This window comes from Ptychodera flava, chromosome 4, assembly GCF_041260155.1.
Source record: "Ptychodera flava strain L36383 chromosome 4, AS_Pfla_20210202, whole genome shotgun sequence".
NCBI classification, from domain to species: Eukaryota; Metazoa; Hemichordata; class Enteropneusta; family Ptychoderidae; genus Ptychodera; species Ptychodera flava.
The window spans coordinates 363,440-383,471 of NC_091931.1; the positions used below are offsets into that span (position 1 = coordinate 363,440).

Genomic DNA, 20,032 nt, shown 5'->3' on the forward strand with positions numbered 1-20,032 from the left:
GCACAATTAATGAGGTACAATATGTGGCGTCATAAGCTGTCCCATCATACCATATATGAAGGGTGGTAGCACTTGTGGTTACTGAGTTATGGACAAATATGTATATTTGAAATCAAAGGTCATCAAGGTCACATGACATTTTGTCAAAATATCCGAGATATCTGCGTGAACGGATGGACTCATGGATGGACGAACAGACGGACATGACCCAATCTATAAGCCCACTGGACTTCATCCGTGGTGACTAAAAATTGTGTCACTGCATCCTTTTTGCAATATGAATACCATGAGAAACTAAATTTTTATTTTTCGTGGCCTTACACATGGAGTCTATGGAGATCTGCCTTATACATAAGAGTCTATGGACGTGTAAACTAAAAATATGCAAATTTCACCACGGTTTGCCCAAATTTGGGAAAGGTCACTCCTTTGCACTTCCATACCAAGTTTCAAATCAATCAGACTTGTGGTTTCAGAGCAGGAGATTTTTTGACCAAAAATGGGAGAAAATTACAAAAAAATTCATGAAAAATAGCAAATCCAAGATACTGACCCAAGATGCGCACAATCATTTCATGTCAGCCCAAAGTACTTACATGCTAATTTTTCATGTAATCTGCTCAGTGGTTATTGAGTTTTTTCAATTTTGACTGTTTTTACATTTTTTCACTTAATTTGCATATTTTTGGCAATGACAACTTCATTTGAACAAAATCTCATCTACAGCCCATCATCCATGTACACACCAAATATCAAGATGAAATGTACAGCGGTTTTGGAGTTTTTGATGTTGACGGACAGACATACAGACATACAGACATACAGACACACAGACATACAGACATACATACATACAGACATTTTCCTAGCCTATAAGAATAGCTTCCATTGCCATATATACATATGGCTATGGGAGCTAAAAATTGCCCTAAAAATTCAAATTTGCAGATTTCATCATAATTTCAATAAATATCATTTAGTTCATCTATGGAAACCTGTATTACCACATTTCAAAGCTATCAGGTGAGTAGTTTTGGAAATACACATTTTTTTACCAAAAATGGTAAAAATTGCCCCCAAAATAAAAAAATTACAGATTACATTAGAAATTCAATATATATTACTTAGCTCATCTGCAGAAACCTGTATACCAACTTTCAAAGCTATCAGACCAGTATCAGAGAAGCACATTTTTTGACCAAAAATGGCAAAAATTGCCCAAAAATTACAAAATTGTAGATTTCATCATAATTTCAATAAATATCATTAAGGTGATCAGTAGGAACCTGTATGTCAAATTGCAAAGCTATCAGATGATTAGTTTCGGAAATACATATTTTTTGACCAAAAATGGAAAAAATTGCCTTAAAAATACAAAATTACAGATTTCATCATAATTTCAATGAATATCATTAAGTTTATCTGTAGGAACCTGTATACAAAATTTCAAAGCTATCAGATGAGTAGTTTTGGAAATACATATTTTTTGACCAAAAACGGCAAAAATTAGCCCAAAAATACAAAATTACATATTTTATCAGAAATTCAATATATATTACATAGTTCATCTATAGAAACCTGTATACCAAATTTCAAAACTGTCAGACCAGTACTTTTTGAGAAATACATTTTTTGACCAAAAATGGCATAAATTGCCTTAAAAATGCAAATATGCATATTTCTGCACAATTTGAACAAATCTGAAATAGATCATCCCCAGGGACATATGTACCGAATATCAAAGCTATCTGACTGGTAGTTTTGAAGAAGTAGATTTTTAAAGATTTTTTTACCAAAAATGACAAAAATTGTCTTAAAAATACAAATATGCAAATTTCACCACAATTTGAACAAATCTTACTGAAGTCACCCTAAGTAAACTACATATCAAATTTCAAAGCAATCGGACAAGGGGTTTCAGAGAAGAAGATTTTTTTACCAAAAACACCAAAAAATGCCCCCAAAATGCAAATATGCAAATTTCACCATGATTTGAACAAATGTAAGTGAGGTCACCCCAAGTGAACTGCATATAAAATTTCTAAGCAATTGGACATGCGGTTTCAGAGGAGAAGGCAATTGTTGACGGACGATGACGGACGACGACGGAAAATCAACCTATTTGATAAGCTCCCCGTCCCTGACAGTAGAGCTAAAAAGGCTGTACTTATTTCCATGCTATTTGTGACATATGTTTTGTGTTTGATAATTTCAGGTGAATGTGGCAGCATCATTGTACCATCAGGGATTCGATGAGCAGCTTATCAAACAACAAACAGGCCACAGATCAGATGACAGTTTACGCGCTTCAAATGTTTGGCTATCTCACTACAAAAGCATGTGTCGAATACATCTACCATTTTCATCTAGTGTTAAATCAGAGGAAGCTGTATGTACACCAGCTTCTTAAGTTGCTACAAAACAACATAACACAACAGACAGGATTGGTCCAACCCAAGAAGACACTGAATCTAAAAATAGACAGATCTTCATCAACAAATCGTGTTGCTTATATTGAGCATGGTTCAAAGAAAGTTAAAATTGAATTATAAAATGTGATGTTATAACATATCAGTTGAAAAATTCTTTATTGCGTTATTGAATGTGTGTGAATAATTTAGGCATCTCGACTGGACCTATTGTTCTCATGCAAATTAGTAATCGTTCATACTTTTTTCATATTTAAATGAGTAATCACTACACTTTTATTGATATGATAATGATTTTCTTTCATTAAAGTGTGGTGATTACTTATTTACATATGAATAAAAGTATGACTGATTACTAATTTGCATAAGAACAATAGGTGGAAGTTGTGTTTTCAGGGATAAATGGATGGCAAGAACAATAGATCACATGACCTGGAGTGGTATAAGCATGTAGATTTCTTGTGTCATTTCCATAGGGGTTACGGGGTGGAACCAACATCCTGTCATTTCACAAAACAGGTGCAACCAGTCTCCCTAATTTCAATCACATTATTCTATATGGCTATTAAAAGACACAATATGAGGAAAATGTTACAACAATGCTATCTGCTGTCTCAATCATGCAAAATTTTCCAAGTCATTTAAAATGGGAATTGAGGAGAACTGTGTGCTTGAAGTGCATTTTCAGAATTTTTAGAAGTTGATAGTGTATGACTTTGCCTACACATGGGCAACATGATTGACTTCTTTGAGGAATCTCAAATGGTACAAATCATAATGAATCAAGGGATATCTCCAGTACTGTGGAGTTCCACATTGCCTGTCAGAACCAACAGGTACTGATCAGTATCATGACACACAGCTTTAGTTTCATGCCTTTGCTAGAGCTTACTGTTAATTATTAAGTGTACACTGTAAGCCTGATTTCCAGTACATTAAAACACTCTGTACTGGTTGAGAGGGTCAGCACTCTCTAGATTACTGTGTTTGTACTACTCTTATACAACCTATGTTTCTCTTGACAAAATAATGTGTCTGAAGCAGTTACATGTGAAATGTGCTATGGGTATCCAGCCAAACGAACTGTTTTCTCAATGTATATGTACAATAACTACATCACAGTAGGTGTTTTTGCTAAACTTCATTTTAGTGTGACCTTTTTGTCCAGCGAGAATGCTGAAGATTTATTGTTGCTCACATCCATGGCGATGACTGCTTATATTTTAGCATTATGCTGGTTGCTGGTACTTTGTTGCTTGTCCTGAGTGTCGCGTCCACCAGACTGTTTATTTGTGAATCGGATTTCAGAAGTAACGCTATGCTTGATTTACATATCATGCATATCAATTAGGATGATTGATGTCATTCGTCCCTGTCAACAGTATGCAAATACCTCAGCTGGTTGGTGAGGCTCAACAGGCCCAGCAAAGCCAGGTGCCTGCTGGTGTCCTGCAGAAGTAGAAATTTTCGTGTATTTTTCATATTTCACATCGATACAATGCATAATGTGACAAAACAACCTCAGAGGAAAGTTTTTAAAGAATGTTGTTTGGGTCATGTCATAGACACTTTAATGTAACTTAAATACTTTAAAGTCTAACCCCTCAATTTTCACATCCCCAATAAGGTTGTTGTCATTCTTGCATTCGCTGTAACTCTAGTTGAAATGCATATTTGTCCATAATATATTCTGCAGACAAAATGTCAATTATCAATTATGAATAAACTTTGAAATGGGCCAAGTGAATCTGTTACTTACCTTGATTGGTACAGGCCTTTCAAACCTGATCTCAGCAATATCACTGACACAATCATCTGGACCATAAGTACCTTTCACAATCTCCAGAGAACTCCATCTGTGGTTATGGGCATCTCCTCCTCCTTCAACCTACACAAAACAAGTCATCAACAGTGACACACTTTCTGACAATTGCTTGCCATTAGTATTTGTTCACAAACTGTAATTATAGACCGTGAGCAGTTTAAAATTTGTATACAGAACTTTATCGCTGAACTTTACCGTAAATTATCATAGACCATCACAAAAGTACGTTAATTTCTGTTTCCAGGTGTTGTTCATAGTTGAAAGATAATCACTGACTTAAAACAAGGAGTGTGCAAATCTCTCAGGTAACACAGTGGCCTTTCAATACTTTTCATTTGGTGATGTTTTAGCGAAATACATCCCTGAATGTACAACCACAGGGTCATGTCTGGACAAATTAATTTCTGACAAAATACCAATCTGTCAGGCATATACCATCATATTGTGAAACAAACTAATATGTGTACACTACTACAGCTTGTAATTATGTTCAGAGTGAAATCATGAAAATAATCATACAAAATGGCCACAGACAGCTATACTTGATTCTATCATGATAATATTATATAGGGCTCAGCCCTTGGTGTCGCGCCAGGGGTTAAGATTGGCAATGTTATTTGTATTGATTCATGATAAAATAGAATTAATTGTTACTTCTTATACATTTGTATGACAACTATGCCCAGTTTCCCTCTAATGAAAGCACTTCACATACGTACACGACGTCAAACCCTGCAGCAGTGCAGGTATAGATTTTCTGTAATGTGTAAAAATGTTGGACAAAAATGGGCAATTTTTACCATGATAACAGCCTATTGTGTCAAACAAGGGATGTATTATGCCACCATTATCATTGCAATGGTAACCGCACTGCCCACCTTCCACTTGCAAGCTGAAAACTATAGCGTTCCGTCTAAAAACTGGCAATTTTTGAATCTAGTTATTGACACAGGGGGCGCTTTTCTAAAACTCAATCCCAGCATTTTTGCGTATGCCCCTGTTCATATGCACGACAGTTTTCTCCCTTTTTCTATTTTTTATGCGTGATATTAACGATATTTTGTATCAGCGACAAGGTGGATGATAACAATTACTGGCTAATAAAAGAGATATATTTTATAATTGGCATGTTATAAAATAATAATTTGCACGTTTCGTATTTGTTTATTTACGAGGACTCAAAAAGAACATGGCGGCGCCCATGAAAGTAGGGTACACTTCCGGTTACTTGCATAGTATATTATGAATCTGTGCATGCGTAGTCAGTAAGCCGCTGGCGAGACTATTAACTGACACACATGTGTATGTTACTTCGCCATGTACACGAGCCAACTTGGAACGGAATTGGTTGTAAAACATCTAAACTGTAATGTCTGTGGATGTATAATGTTTTGTGCATGTGAAAAAATAGCTACCTAGCAGCCTATTGGATCATATTGCAAGCTAAATTGACAAACACATGTCATCTATAGCATACTGTCCTGGGCCAAGGTTTTTACAAAGTGACTTGAGGAATTAATGTCTTTGTAATGGCTCTGGCCATAAAATATTTTAAGTCGAAAGGCCTCTTGCTGGCCAAATTGGATTCTATTGCAAAGAAATCAATGCGAAGATGAACTATGAGGTTCCATTACATTTCTACAATTTTCATATGACTGAATGCAAATAGGTTTTCATTTGTGTAAAATGATGTCCATCATTTTGCATGCTGTATCATTCATATTTCATAAACCAGTTGTAACTTGAATGGAAGCAATCTCTGATTACTTACAAAACATTTTTAAGTTTCAAATATCTGTGATTTGAAATCGTGTAGCGCTGATCAAAAATTATTTCTTATCAACACTTACATCATCAAGAAGTTCCAATTCATACTCATATTGTCCTAGGCCACCATAAACACCAAAGCCAACAATGACCACTCCTGGTGCATCAACAGAGAAACATACAGCATCAGGTGATCCGTTTCCTGTATTCCAACTACGTCCTTGACTGACTCGGGAAAATCGACTTGGAGTTGATAACACTGGTCGACTGCCATTCTGAATGTCATTCTGTAACAAAAGATTCATTGTAAACACCTTGACATCCATTAAAGGGACAAAGTCGGCCATTTTCCGCAATTCTTCTATGAATCTTGTTTGATACGAGACAATATTTTTATTGTTTGACATGTTGAAAAATACTGAATGAATGGATGACCATGCACGCCTTCCATCCCAGTTTTAGACACGATAAATATCAGAAGAAAGAATAAACGATCTACTTTGGCTGTTCACCACTGTGAGCATGTGCGCGTGAAAACAACACACAAAGTGAAACGTCATGCATACAATTATATAGCTCTTGGTCGAGAACTAGTGTTGCACAGTGTGTTCTCACCAGACATTTATGCCAGAGTATCAGCTAATTAGCATAATGATTTGCATATTAATTTACATAAGTGAACCTATGACCTGTGGTAGGTTAACTGAAAATATTGCTATCAATACCTTCAAATGCAGCATAACATAATAATGCTGTTATAAGAAATGTAACATGCAACAGCCTTGGGCATATCCATAAGACTAAAGAGCAGCTCCATTGGATTGTGTGAATGAAATAGTTGCCTTTCTTCAGCAAAATCTGGTAAAAAAATACCGCAATTATACGGTGTCGCTCAAATTTGATCAGCATTGGTATATACCAGTATGGGTTACCAATGATCAACAATAAATGTTGTTTCTATCTGTTCAGTGGAGGAAAATTCTACGTTGATGTTATGACAATGATTTCTGCACAGTACAACCAGAAAAACAACAAGAAATATTTAAACCAGAAAAACAAGAATGACAAAAGTAATTAAGGTCTGAAACTTTAGGTAATGGAGGTCAACTTTAGCAACATGCATAGCAGAAACAAGCCCCTCTTAGTTTGAGTATAGACGGTCTTCCCCCCCCCCTCTACTGTCTATGGTTTCAGCAGGTCTGTTAATATATAACAGTTCATAAACAATGACAGGAAATGACTCAAGATCAGTGGAGTTGGCCTGTTTCTTACTCCTGCACATTCGAAGGATTTCACTTTTTCTTACCTCATTTGTACATTTTTGACACTGATGTGTTCATTTGAACAAATTCACATGTCAGCCCCTGCATCTACCTGTACACCAAGATGGTAGCTCTGGCGGTATGGGAGCCTTTGCGTGTGACGGACATACATCTGCACATACATACCCACAAATATACAGACATACAGACGCCACCGACTCATCATATAAGCTCTTTTTGGTATTTTTATACAAAACCAAATATGAGCTAAAAAGACACACGGCCAAAACCAATACAAGTAAGATTATTCATAAACATTTGTCTGGATGAATGAGGACTGCAAATGATCTGTTTATATTTTTCTTTGAAAATGTTTTCTCAATTTTTTGAATGAACATATAAGTGATATCTTTGGGCTACAGTGCAGCATCTCGGAAGCTGTTGGTTGACTGAATCTTACCGTTATGATTGAATCATTTCATAGAGTCCCTAAGTTGCTGTGAATTGTGACAATCAATCAATCAGATATAACCTTCTGAGCATGCAGCACATCAGCAGATATTTTTCTCTCAAATTGCTGGGCCTTCGTTTCAAGTAATTTGGTTCATATTGATACATTAGGGAAATTAGTTTTCTGTGCCACAGTTTATGATTCACACACAAGAATGATAAACATAAAACTTCCAATAACCAAATCTGAGCATAAACGTATAGTACGCTATATTTCATCATCAGCTGATGTGCAAACAATTGGAAAGAGTAATATAAAGGGCTAAATGAAAGCTAAAACTGTGTTTATACAATTTTGGTCCGTGTACTGAGTAAGATTTGAGTCATGGTACCGGTGTGACTGTCATGAAAAAGTCTAAGTTCTTCAACTCCTACAGGAAATGTTCGTAAGTAGCTTTGCTCAACTTTCCAACACATCTCGTGCCAAAGGCCTCTAGGCATGCGCATGATTATTCAGAAAAGTCTAGGGTCTAATGGCAGAATTGTTTTAGTCCCTTTGTACCTCCATGTAGACTTGCCCAAAATCTGTGGGCATAGCAATATCAAAATAGAACAAAATGAAGAAATAAACTTAAGTAGACTGTCTCGTTACTGTTGAGGTGATCGCAAATGATGCAATATACTTTAGCAACTGATGCGTACATTGTAGGGTGAGTGCAAGTATACTGCATGCTTGTGGGAGGCCTATTAGCTCAGAGCCTTGCCACGTGTATGTATACTCGAGAAAAGCCAAATGTTGAAGTGACTACTCGGACTAAAGTGTCAGTCAGTCTCTCCTTCATGGTCTTGGAAGCCAACAACAAGTAACTGCATTGGTACAAAAGTATACATGGGTCTGGAAGAGTGCTAGTCACATAAACACATTTGCAGACATCGTCCGTGGAAATGATATCAAATGAGCCTTGGAGCTAGAAATGCATCATCACGTTGCAAAGCTCATAATCAACTGGCCCAGTCCTCTGGTCAGTAGTCAGAACAGTCTGAATACGCCATTTGATACTGTTTCAATCCAGAGACATTACTCCTATACTAAAATTTTCTTATTTGTTCTTAAGTACATCTAAATGAAACAACTGTGAGATAAAGAACTTCAACCCCCGAGAAATTTGTTTCACTATGGGGTATTTGTCTCCAACAAAAATGTTCTGCAGTGCAAGTAGGGTGGTGCATGTCTCAGTCTTGTGTTTTCAACCGTACGAAAACAAAATTGTACCTGTTAGATAAACGATATGTTTGTGTTCATGACATAAATTTTACGGTCTTCTTGGCAATCTTTGATCACGGCTGATTTCCTGTAATCATTTTTTTGTTCGTTTGGTTGTTTTTGACTTTGATAAACCACTATCACTCAGCAAAGAGTGCCATACGAGTGACCAGAAGAAAAGGGTAATGCTGCCGTCTCAAGTTACTGTCATTGCAAAGTACTCGCGTTTGGTTCAAAATGCAATTCAACTGATACAAATAAATACACGACGCAGAGAGAAATCCCCTGTTCAATAACATTCAAACAGATTTTGCGTGTTGAGAGATAACTAACAATCATGATCAGTATCAATCGAAAGTCTCCAGCACGGTGTCATGATGATGTCACCGACACGACACGATTCAGTACCACTTCTTAATGCGTTGTTCACAAGTTAAACAAGTCATCATGGCATGGAGTGGTATGCATAGTAATTTGTTATATTTACTGAGGTTCAAACTTGGTGGCTGGTTCAAATCACGTGGATGCCCAGACAAACATTGAATCTTGCCATAAAAAGCAAGAAGGTGATTTTATATAACCTTGAAGCCATCTATGGTCACTATTTGGGTCGGCAATTGATTTGACTAGGGATTTGTCATTGAAAAATTGTTGGTAAAAACTATACCTTGTACGGATATCATGCATTGGATTACTTGTTTTGCCTTTCAAAACACTGCTTTGTAGATCCATTCAGCAAAATAACAGAAAGAATTCAAATTTCATAACACTAAAGCACTCTACCCTTTGATTTAAAAGGGAACTAAACCTAGTAAAATTCGTCTCACATTTGTTTAAAACTTTATAGCATTTTAACATCCTCAACAATGAAGTTGACAGAGGCAGGGGGAATCTCCCTGTGCAAACAAGATGAACTTTTTCAAAAGTTTTATTAGCAATGGTATATTAATGTATGGCGACAGTATGACAGTATGACACGATATTCAAATAATATGTGGCAGCATAACTTTGACTATTAAATCAATTCAGTTTCTTTAGTTACAAATCTTGTCAGTTATACCATGCTTACCATTTCAGAAATAGGGGACCACCACTTGTGATGTACATTGTTCAACATGGTCAGTATGATTTTTTTTGATAGACCTGGCAACTAATGAGAGTATTTATTTGGGTTTCACGTCAGTTCATTTCAGCAGCTAGAATTGTTACAAAGACCAAGAAATCGGACCACATTACCCCCCCTACTTATGCAACTTCACTGGCTTCCAGTACATCATCGCATTGTATACAAACTTTTGCTGATTACTTACAAAGCCCTAAATGGACAAGCTCCATAATACCTCACGAATTTAATAACACCTTGTGCCTCATCACGTGTTCTTTGCTCATCTGATAAATGTCTTCTGCACACACCTAGATAGAATCTGAATACCTATGGTCGCCGCTCGTTCTCTGCAGCAGCTCCTGTTGTTTGGAACTTTTACCCCTGGACATAAAAACCTCTCCTAATGTCAACATTTTCAAAAGACGCTTAAAAACTTACATCAACCAGACAGCATTTTCATTGTAACCCTAGGCGCAACTGAGCACTGTTTAACTTTGGATATTTGGCGTTATACAAATTTTCTAGAGAGATAGATAGACAGATAACAGAAATATTTACCTCTGAGCCGGTTGCAGCTGCTGACAGTTCACTGACAACACAAGCCAGCAAAAGACAGGTGTTGTGTACCAGAAGAGAGGGTGTCAAACATTGTTCCTGCAGAGTGAAATAAAAATAGTGGCAATGCAACTGTTCGCTCCAATATAGTTATCAAAACAAGCCAACAATTGTATGAAACATGGACATTCATACAGACAGACTGACATACACAGATTGGCACAGAGTGATGACATTGGCCCTCAAGTGTGCCTTGGCCAATGGAGAGTGATAAAGATATAATAAACAGCTGAATGTAATGATAAAATAGTTAAATATAGGCCTACAGGCACTGAAGGTGAATATGTTACAGCAATTTGATTAGTTTCTTTCCCTTTTCAACTTCTGTGATAATTTTCAAGACGATCAATCTGCAAGGCAAGTTTATGTATCAACATCAGACAAATATGTTATCTTTTACAAGCACACAGAAACCTGTTCTTGATTTTTCATTTATAATATTTGACAAGACTGAAATACATAACATGCAACCAATTTTTACATTTTGCCCATACACCAGATACATGGAGAGATTTCAACATACGATCATTAACTCAGAAACCCTACAGGGAAAAGTAAACATCGTTTTCTTCCAGAACAACTGGTGCATCCACATCTGGAACAATTTACAAACTTAACCGGATGATGACACAAGAGATAAAGTTAAGGAATTTAACTGTGGTGAACTTGACTATTCCTTTCAAATCCTTACTTAACTTGACATCTTAAACTAAAATACACTGCATGGTTAATTGTGCACAAAAATACATCAGGGGTGGACCATTTGATCATTTGATAAAGGGGGTGTCTGGAAGATTAATGAGGTACCGTACATTATCTTTTTCATCCAATCAATTGTACATTCTTTTTTTCCCACTCTCCCACCTTTTCTTTTTGTCAAACCTTCTCTGGCTGATTTTTTTATTGACAGTTGTTTGGAATTTTTTTTCAAAATCTGCCAGGACCCCTCCCCCTCCCACAGGATATCAAATGGTCCACCCCTTTGTATTGACCATCTTTGCATGAGATATGCAATGACCAGATGACAGGAAGTGTGTTAACTATTTACAACCTTGATACTCTTAAACATTGAAAAAATTTTTGAACATATTTGTTGGAAACCAAACCTGCTAAAATCACCTCAGCTGTGTTTTCTTAAATGATATTTTTTAAAGCATTTCAATACCAAATACAGTTTACCATATCAAATGCATACTAAATCACCACATTATATACTCTTAGTTTCAGTAGGTATAAAATTACCCCCAAAAATCTTAAAAATACAAAATGAAAGATATCCCTGTAAAATTGACATAAAAGTTATCCAAAAAATTCAAAATTCCAGATTTCAACCTAATTTCAATATATTATATTAACATAAACCCTAAGAACCTGTTTACTAAATATCAAAGCAATCAGACTGGTAAATTTTGAGAAACAAACTTTTTGACCAAAAATGAGAATAACTGCCACCCAAAAATACAAAATTGCAGATTTAATCCTAATATCGGTATATCTTATTAACATAAACCGTAGGAACCTGTACACCAAATATCAAAGCTACCAGATAAGTATTTTTAGGAGAAAAAATTTTTTGACCAAAAAAGGCAAAAATTGCCCCAAAAATATAAAAATTGTCAGTTTCAACCTAACTTCAATACATTATATTAAATCTAAGATACCTATATACCAACTATCAAAGCTATCAGATCAGTGGTTTTTGGATAAAAAAATTTTTGACCAAAAACTGGGAAAATTGCCCCAAAATTACAAATATGATAATATCAATACAATTTGTACAAACTTGACTGACATCATCCTGAGGAACATGACTATTAACTTTCAAAGCGATCAGACAAGCGATTTCAGAGAACAAGATTTTTTGATTAAAAACAGAAAAAAATACCCTAAAAATACAAATATGCAAATTTCACCTAAATTTCTGCACACATAATTTAGAATACCTAAAGGAATCTACATACTTAGTTTCAACCCAATCTGACCGACGCTTACGAAGTTTTAGCCATTTGCAGGATTTTTGCTTTTTTCACCTCATTTGCATATTTTTGGCACTGACATGTTCATTTGAACAAATTCACATCTCCACCCTTAGGTGCACATGTACACCAAATACTAAGACAGCAGCTGTTGCGGTTAAGGAGTTTTTGATCTGGACGGACTAACAGACATACATACATACATACATACATGCACACAGACGCCAATTTGCCACCTTAAAAGAATACCTCCCATTTGCATATATACATACGCATATATGGGAGCTAAAAATTAGGGAACAACACTTGTAAATCAAATACATCCTTCAATTTAATGGCCCATCTTGAGGAGAAAAGCTGTTTATAGCTTTGTTTGTCGACTTCACCATTGTGAAAACGAGCTTTTAAAAGTGTTAAGTAAATCTGACATGTTTTATTCTGGTCTACAATGGCATTGGCAAAGTTTGCTCCACCGCTGAATTTTTATTGGTTTTTTTTTTTGTTTGTTGTTTTTTTTGTTCTTTTTGTTTTTTTTAATGTCAGATTTTTATGCTGTGTCTTTCGCTTTGTGTATTGTTACTGTGTGCTTCTTTTCTGTACTTTTTTAACTATGGACGATTTTTAATAATTTGTCTGAAATAAAACCTAATTATTATTATTAGTGAGAAGAATGAGTCATTAATAATTGCATAACTTTTCTTACTTTTAAATAAATCAGCACAGATGCATGTCCCCCATTTGTGTGCTTTCCACATCAAACTTCACCAGCTCTCATTAGCAAATTTAGCTCCTGTTCTAAAAGTCAGTAACTGAACATTGGACAGTCAACAGCAACCTATATTCTTCACTGCTGATTTGCACACATATTCAGTGTCTCTGTTAACTAGCACAAACTTTAACGCACAAGCCAAAAACTAAAAACTGGTGATATTGCTAGATTTTTCTTCAGAAAAACATGACATGTTATACTGTTTAAAATGCAGCCAATAATCCTCATTTTGTGATCTGGATTAAGCCTTTGAGTGCTGTATTTTTTCCCACCAAAATTTCAGTGCAACATTTTACCAATTTTTATGAATTTTTCTGTAAGTTTTCTGATAATTTTGGACCAAATGAACACAACATTCCATTGGCCACAGTTTTTTATCAAAATGTTGGCAACAAGTCATTGACAATGACATAGTCCCCACTTGTAATAGGAGTATTAGTCTTGATGGGGCAGGGAAATGTGGTCATTAAGAAGTATCACTGGAGTGTATATGTTGAGATCTATGGGCACATAGGTCTATGTCATTGTTCCCAATTTGAAACACATGAGGCATGTCTAAGTTATGGTTCTAAATCAGGAAAAAAGATCAGACCTCTAGCTGTATTGGCCAGCCAAGAAATACATATGCGCATAATAAATGTGGTACAAGATGTGACATCTTAAGGTCTAATATCCTATCAAAATTGGAGGGTATAGAACTTGTGGTTACTGAGTTATGCATATATATGTATAATCAAGGTCAAAGGTCATCGAGGTAATGTGACATTTTGAAAAAAAAAAATTGTTTTGCTAATTAATCCCTATATGCAAAAAATCAGACCTCTAGCTCTATTTGCTTGCCCAGAATTAGATATGTGCATAATTAATGAGGTAAAGCGTGTGTTGTCATAATGTCTCCCATCCTACTAAATATAAAGGACATAGCACTTTTGGTTACTTATTGACATAAACATATTTTAGGTAAAAGGTCAACGAGGTCACATGACATTTGGTCAAAAAATTTCTATCCTATAGTTATCCCTATATACCAAAATTCAGACATCCAGCTCTATTGTCTTGCTCAGAATTAGATATGTGCATAATTAATGAGGTACAGTATGTGGCGTCATAAGGTCTTCCATCATACCAAATATGAAGGGTGTAGCACTTGTGATTACTGAGTTATGGACAAATATGTATATTTGAGGTCAAAGGTCACAGATTCACATGACATTTTGTCAAAAAAATTGAATTGCTAAGTTATCCCTATATACCAAAAATCAGACCTCTAGCTCAATTGGCTCGCTCAAAATTAGATATGCACATAATTAATGAGGTACAATATGTGGCGTCATAAGGTGTCCCATCATACCAAATATGAAGGGTGTACCACTTGTGGTTACTGAGTTATGGACAAATATGTATATTTGAGGTCAAAGGTCACCGAGGTCACGTGACATTTCGTCAAAAAAAAAATTATATTCCTAAGTTATCCCCATATACCAAAAATCAGACCTCTAGCTCTAAAAACTATCCTAATACAAAACATGCCGGCATAGAAGCATATGGCAAGGGAATCTTGAAGCCTTTCCCTACATAATCATTTTAGCTCTGGTCAAAGTCCAACGTTATCACCTGACAATTACAAAGGTAATTGCTTGCAAAAGAACTTTGTTGTTGATTATCAGCTGATGATGGGACCAGAGCAGTTTTTGAAAGACAAGATGGCTATTATTCCCCCAAAACTCTTAATCTCAATGAAAATCATCATTCAAAATTAACAAGAATTTTTGTAAATCCGATCATACATTCATTGCTTTTTGCAATTTCTTCATTTTTCTTCATAATTTATGAACATTATGAATGAGAGCACAAAGATTATGAAAAGACTTACCTTGATCAGAGCATGTTGTACGGGTAGAACAACAATTGATAATAGTTTTTCAAGAACTTCCCTAAAGCTCATAGCACCATCAGTATTGGCATTAGAAAATGGCACCTGTAAATAATCAAAGTGAGACTTGAGTGGACACTGTGGGTCATCAGTATGTATTAGGGAGATGGTGCGGTGGCAAAGAATGTGAAATTTTCAGAAGAGTTACTTTCAGAATGTGCTTAGGAATACAATTCAGAATAACATTCAGACACTCACTATGTGAGATAATATTCTGTATATTCCAGAAGAGTCCTTTCAGAATGTGCTTTGGAATACAATTCAGAATAATATTCAGACACTCACTATGTGAGATAATATTCTGTATATTCTAGAAGTAACAAGTCATTGACAATGACATAGTCCCCACTTGTAATAGGAGTATTAGTCTTGATGGGGCAGGGAAATGAGGTCAGAAGTGTTATGTAGGTCATTTCCCCCCACACTCATCATGACCTGAGTTCAATTAGTCTAGAACATTCTCAAGGTCACTGCCCTTTAATGACCTCACAACCTTGAATTCAATTAGCCATGTTTGGAATGTCCTAGAAATTTAATTAGTTGTGTAAGAGAGATAATTTTAGAACAGTAATTAGCATGTCAATAAAAGTTCTAGATTGTTCTTATATGCTTATGTAAGCACACAAGTATAAATACTGGGACAGCAGGCTCGCAGTCAGACTTTTGGGATCGTGTCTCTTGTGTGTTACAAAACTCCAGCCATAGTCATTCTCAAGACTTTTCAAGACCTTCACTGCCAACGCTGGATTTATACCGTGGACTTTGTGCAACTTCAAGCCTGCAAGCCAAAGGACTGTTCATTCATCAGACAGACTGTTACAACAACTCTGAGACTGGAGCTTTGCCGTCCCAGCTGAGATAAGTAGTCTGTACACTTTTAAAGCTTGTACTCTATCCCTGACTTAGCAATTAGATTTATTTTCGTAATAAATTTTGTTTAAACGTTAACTGCTGAGTTCACCCTTTTTTTTGTTTTCTCTGCACGTAACAAATTGGGAGCTCGTCTGGGATACGAATATTTTGAGCCGTTTGACAACGTTTTGCCTGCCTTTTTCAAAACTACTGTACACTGTGAACTCAGCGAAATTCAATCATGGCGGAATTCAAACCAGACGAATATATGGATGACCTTGATCAGGACGTATTTAATTCCCTCAGAAAAGACAACCTCATAGCACTGGCAAATTTCCTTAAAGTAGAAGTTAAACGATCTATGCCCAAGCGAGAAATACAGTTCAAGATTGCAAAACATTTAGTTAAATCAGGCCATTTTGAGGAGTCTGCCTTAAAAGATTATGAGCCTGAGTCTTCCTTTGAACTCAAAAAATTAGAATTAGAAATACAGGCAGATTTGGCACGTTAAAAGTTGCAAATGGAAGAAAGACAGAGAGAGAAAGATAGGCAGGAAAGATTAGAAATGGAAGAAAGACAGAGAGAAAAGGAATTGCGATTAGAAGAACAGCGATTACAGGTAGAAATAAAACGTTTAGAGCTTGGACAGTCAGGACAAGTTTGACATCACTAAGCATTTCAGGTTAGTTCCCCCTTTCCAAGAAAAGGATGTTGATAAATATTTCCTCCATTTTGAGAAAATTGCTCAGAGTCTGAATTGGCCTAAGGAGTCCTGGTCTATGCGTTTGCAGAGTGCTTTGGTGGGTAAAGCCAGAGAAATTTACATTCATTTGTCAGTAGAGCAGGCTTCAAATTATGATTCTGTGAAGGAATTAATTCTCAAGGACTACGAGTTGGTGCCTGAAGCTTACCGTCAGAAATTTAGGGATTGTGAGAAGGTGAAGGATCAAACTTATGTTGAATTTGCTCGAACAAAAGAACAACTGTTTGATCGTTGGTGTTCTTCGGAAAAGGTCAGTCAAAATTATGACAAATTACGACAGCTTGTTTTGATTGAGGAATTTAAGAGGTGCATTCGGAGTGACATCAAGACGTTTATCAATGAACAAAAGGCAGATACATTAGAGGTTGCTGCACGTTTGGCCGATGATTATTCATTGACCCACAAATCTTCATTTCTCAGCAAACCATCCCAGTCCTTTTCATATCCAAACAATGCAGGTAAATTTAACTCCTCCTTTTCATCCAAGAATTTTTCAAAGGACAGTAGGAAATCAAATGACAACAGTTCACAGAGTTCAAGTAACACTCCCACATCATCAGATCCCAAGTCTCAATCTCCTTCTGACAAACAGTTTGGTACACTTTCTTGTAATTATTGTAAGAAAGACGGCCATTTAATGTCAGAGTGTTTCAAATTGAAAAGAAAACGTGAAGGTCAAAGTGGTCAAAGTGGATCTAAGCCCACCGGCTTTATTTCTTCATCAACTCAATTAGAGTCTAATAATGTGTGCAACACATTTTCTGAGGTTAAACCCCTCTTATCCCCGATTAATGAGGTCAAGGTCAATTCTTCTCAAGATAGCATTATGGGTATTTTCGAACCATTTATTCATGATGGTTTTATATCACTTTCTAGTGATTTCTCTTCCGCTACCCCTGTCAAAATTTTAAGAGATACTGGGGCGTCTCAGTCTCTTTTGTTGGCAGATACCCTGCCGTTTTCTGAAAAGTCATTTTAAGGTTCTAAAGTTCTTATTAAGGGGGTAGATTGTAATGACTACATTCCTGTTCCTCTCCATAATGTCTATTTGTCTTCGGACTTTGTTTCTGGACCTGTGACTTTAGGTATTAGGCCTTTTTTGCCTTTTGAAGGGATTCACCTTCTTCTTGGAAACGACCTTGCTGGGGACAAGGTCATTACTAATCCACTTGTGACTGATAATCCTAGTTTAGATCAGAATCCAGAGCCATAGAGGAAGAAATTCCCGGCCTTTGTCCTTCATGTGCTATTACTCGAGCCATGTCAAAGAAAACTTCTGAGAATCAAAATACTCTCAAAAATAATGTCACAGATGTTGACTTAAATGACACCTTTCTCAGTCAGGTGTTTGACACGGATCATTCCGTTATCCCTCGTGGATTTGAAACTTCCAGTAAAACTTCTGCTGACCAAAGTCAGACATTTTCTAGATCCAATCTCATTGCAGAACAACACAAAGACCCAGATATTTTGTCTTTGTTTGACAGGGTAGATGATGAAGGTAAAACTTCAGATAGCTCTGTTTCCTATTATACAAAATCTGGTATTCTCATGCGTAAATGGAGACCTCCAGATGTTTTGGTTGATGACGATTGGGCTATAAAACATCAAATTGTGGTTCCAAAGCCCTATCGTGCCGAAATATTGCGCCTGGCCCATGAAACACCCTGGGCTGGTCACTTAGGAGTCAGGAAAACTTATCATAAAATTCTCAGTCACTTTTATTGGCCTAATCTCAGGCAGGATGTAGCACATTTCTGTAAAACTTGCCACACATGTCAAATGGTAGGAAAGCCAAATCAGACCATTCCAAAGGCCCCTTTACAGCCAATTCCTGCATTTCAAGAACCATTTAGTAGGATACTAATAGACTGCGTTGGGCCCCTACCAAAAACAAGATCAGGAAATGAGTACATGTTGACAATTATGTGTACATCAACTCGGTTCCCAGAAGCCATACCACTGAGAAACATAAAGACAAAGACTATAGTGAGAGCTTTAGTCAAATTTTTCTCTTTATTTGGCCTCCCTAAATGTGTCCAGTCCGATCAAGGCTCCAACTTTATGTCTGGTATTTTTCAACAAGTAATGGATCAGCTAGGCATTAAACAGTATAGGTCATCCGCCTATCATCCAGAAAGTCAGGGTGCTCTTGAGCGATTTCATCAAACTTTGAAAAACATGGTTAGGACCTACTGTTTTGACACAGAGAAGCAGTGGGATGAAGGAATTCATTTTCTGCTCTTTGCTGTTAGAGAGTCAATTCAAGAGTCCCTTGGTTTTAGCCCATTTGAGCTTGTATTTGGACATACAGTCCGTGGCCCTCTTAAGCTTGTTAAAGAGAAATTCCTATCAGACGATGATGATTGTCTGAATATTTTGCAATATGTGTCAGATTTTCGTACAAAACTCTCTAACATATGTGAATTAGCCAGAGAAAATCTTAAGTCATCGCAGCAGTCAATGAAAACCAAATATGATAAAAACACCTCAAAACGGAAGTTTGAACCAGGTCAAAAAGTTCTTGTTCTACTTCCAATTCCTGGCAAACCACTCCATGCTCGTTACTTTGGGCCATACCTAATTGATAAGAAATTGAGTGATTTAAATCACATCATAATAACACCTGACAGGCAAAAACAAAAACAGCTATGTCACATAAATATGCTTAAGCCATATTTGGATAGGGATAATCCTACTATAACTCAGCCTGTCAGTACAGTCAGTTCTGGCCATTATGAAGATAGCAGGTATGTAAGGGTGCTGGAAATCGACAAGTGCGGGGCCAAAGTGAGGGCCAGCACAATCAAAGTGCGAGCGAATGTGAGGGCTTGAAGTGAGGGCTCTCACAATCGAAGTGCGAGCAAATGTGAGGGCTTGAAGTGAGGGCTCTCACAATCAAAGTGAGAGCGTATTTGAGGGTTGAGACTTGCGAAAATCAGTACTAAATTCACCTTGATAGAATGAAGACTTGTGATCAAAGTCACTGCTAAAAGCGCGATACGATCTCCACTTGAGTGTA

The 20,032-nt window shown here is 36.5% G+C and overlaps 1 protein-coding gene across 3 annotated transcripts in view; it reads right to left on the bottom strand.

Moving 5' to 3' along the window:
• LOC139130331 (E3 ubiquitin-protein ligase MYCBP2-like) overlaps window positions 1-20,032 on the bottom strand; it is a 688,708-nt gene that overhangs the window by 259,872 nt on the left and 408,804 nt on the right. For all 3 annotated transcript variants that reach the window (XM_070696083.1, XM_070696082.1, XM_070696081.1), the window contains exons 30-33: window positions 15,336-15,440; window positions 10,661-10,756; window positions 6,105-6,308; window positions 4,189-4,317 (exon numbers count right to left, since the gene is read on the bottom strand). In XM_070696083.1, the coding sequence (XP_070552184.1) occupies window positions 4,189-4,317; window positions 6,105-6,308; window positions 10,661-10,756; window positions 15,336-15,440 (534 nt within the window). The remainder of the gene's footprint in view (window positions 1-4,188; window positions 4,318-6,104; window positions 6,309-10,660; window positions 10,757-15,335; window positions 15,441-20,032) is intronic.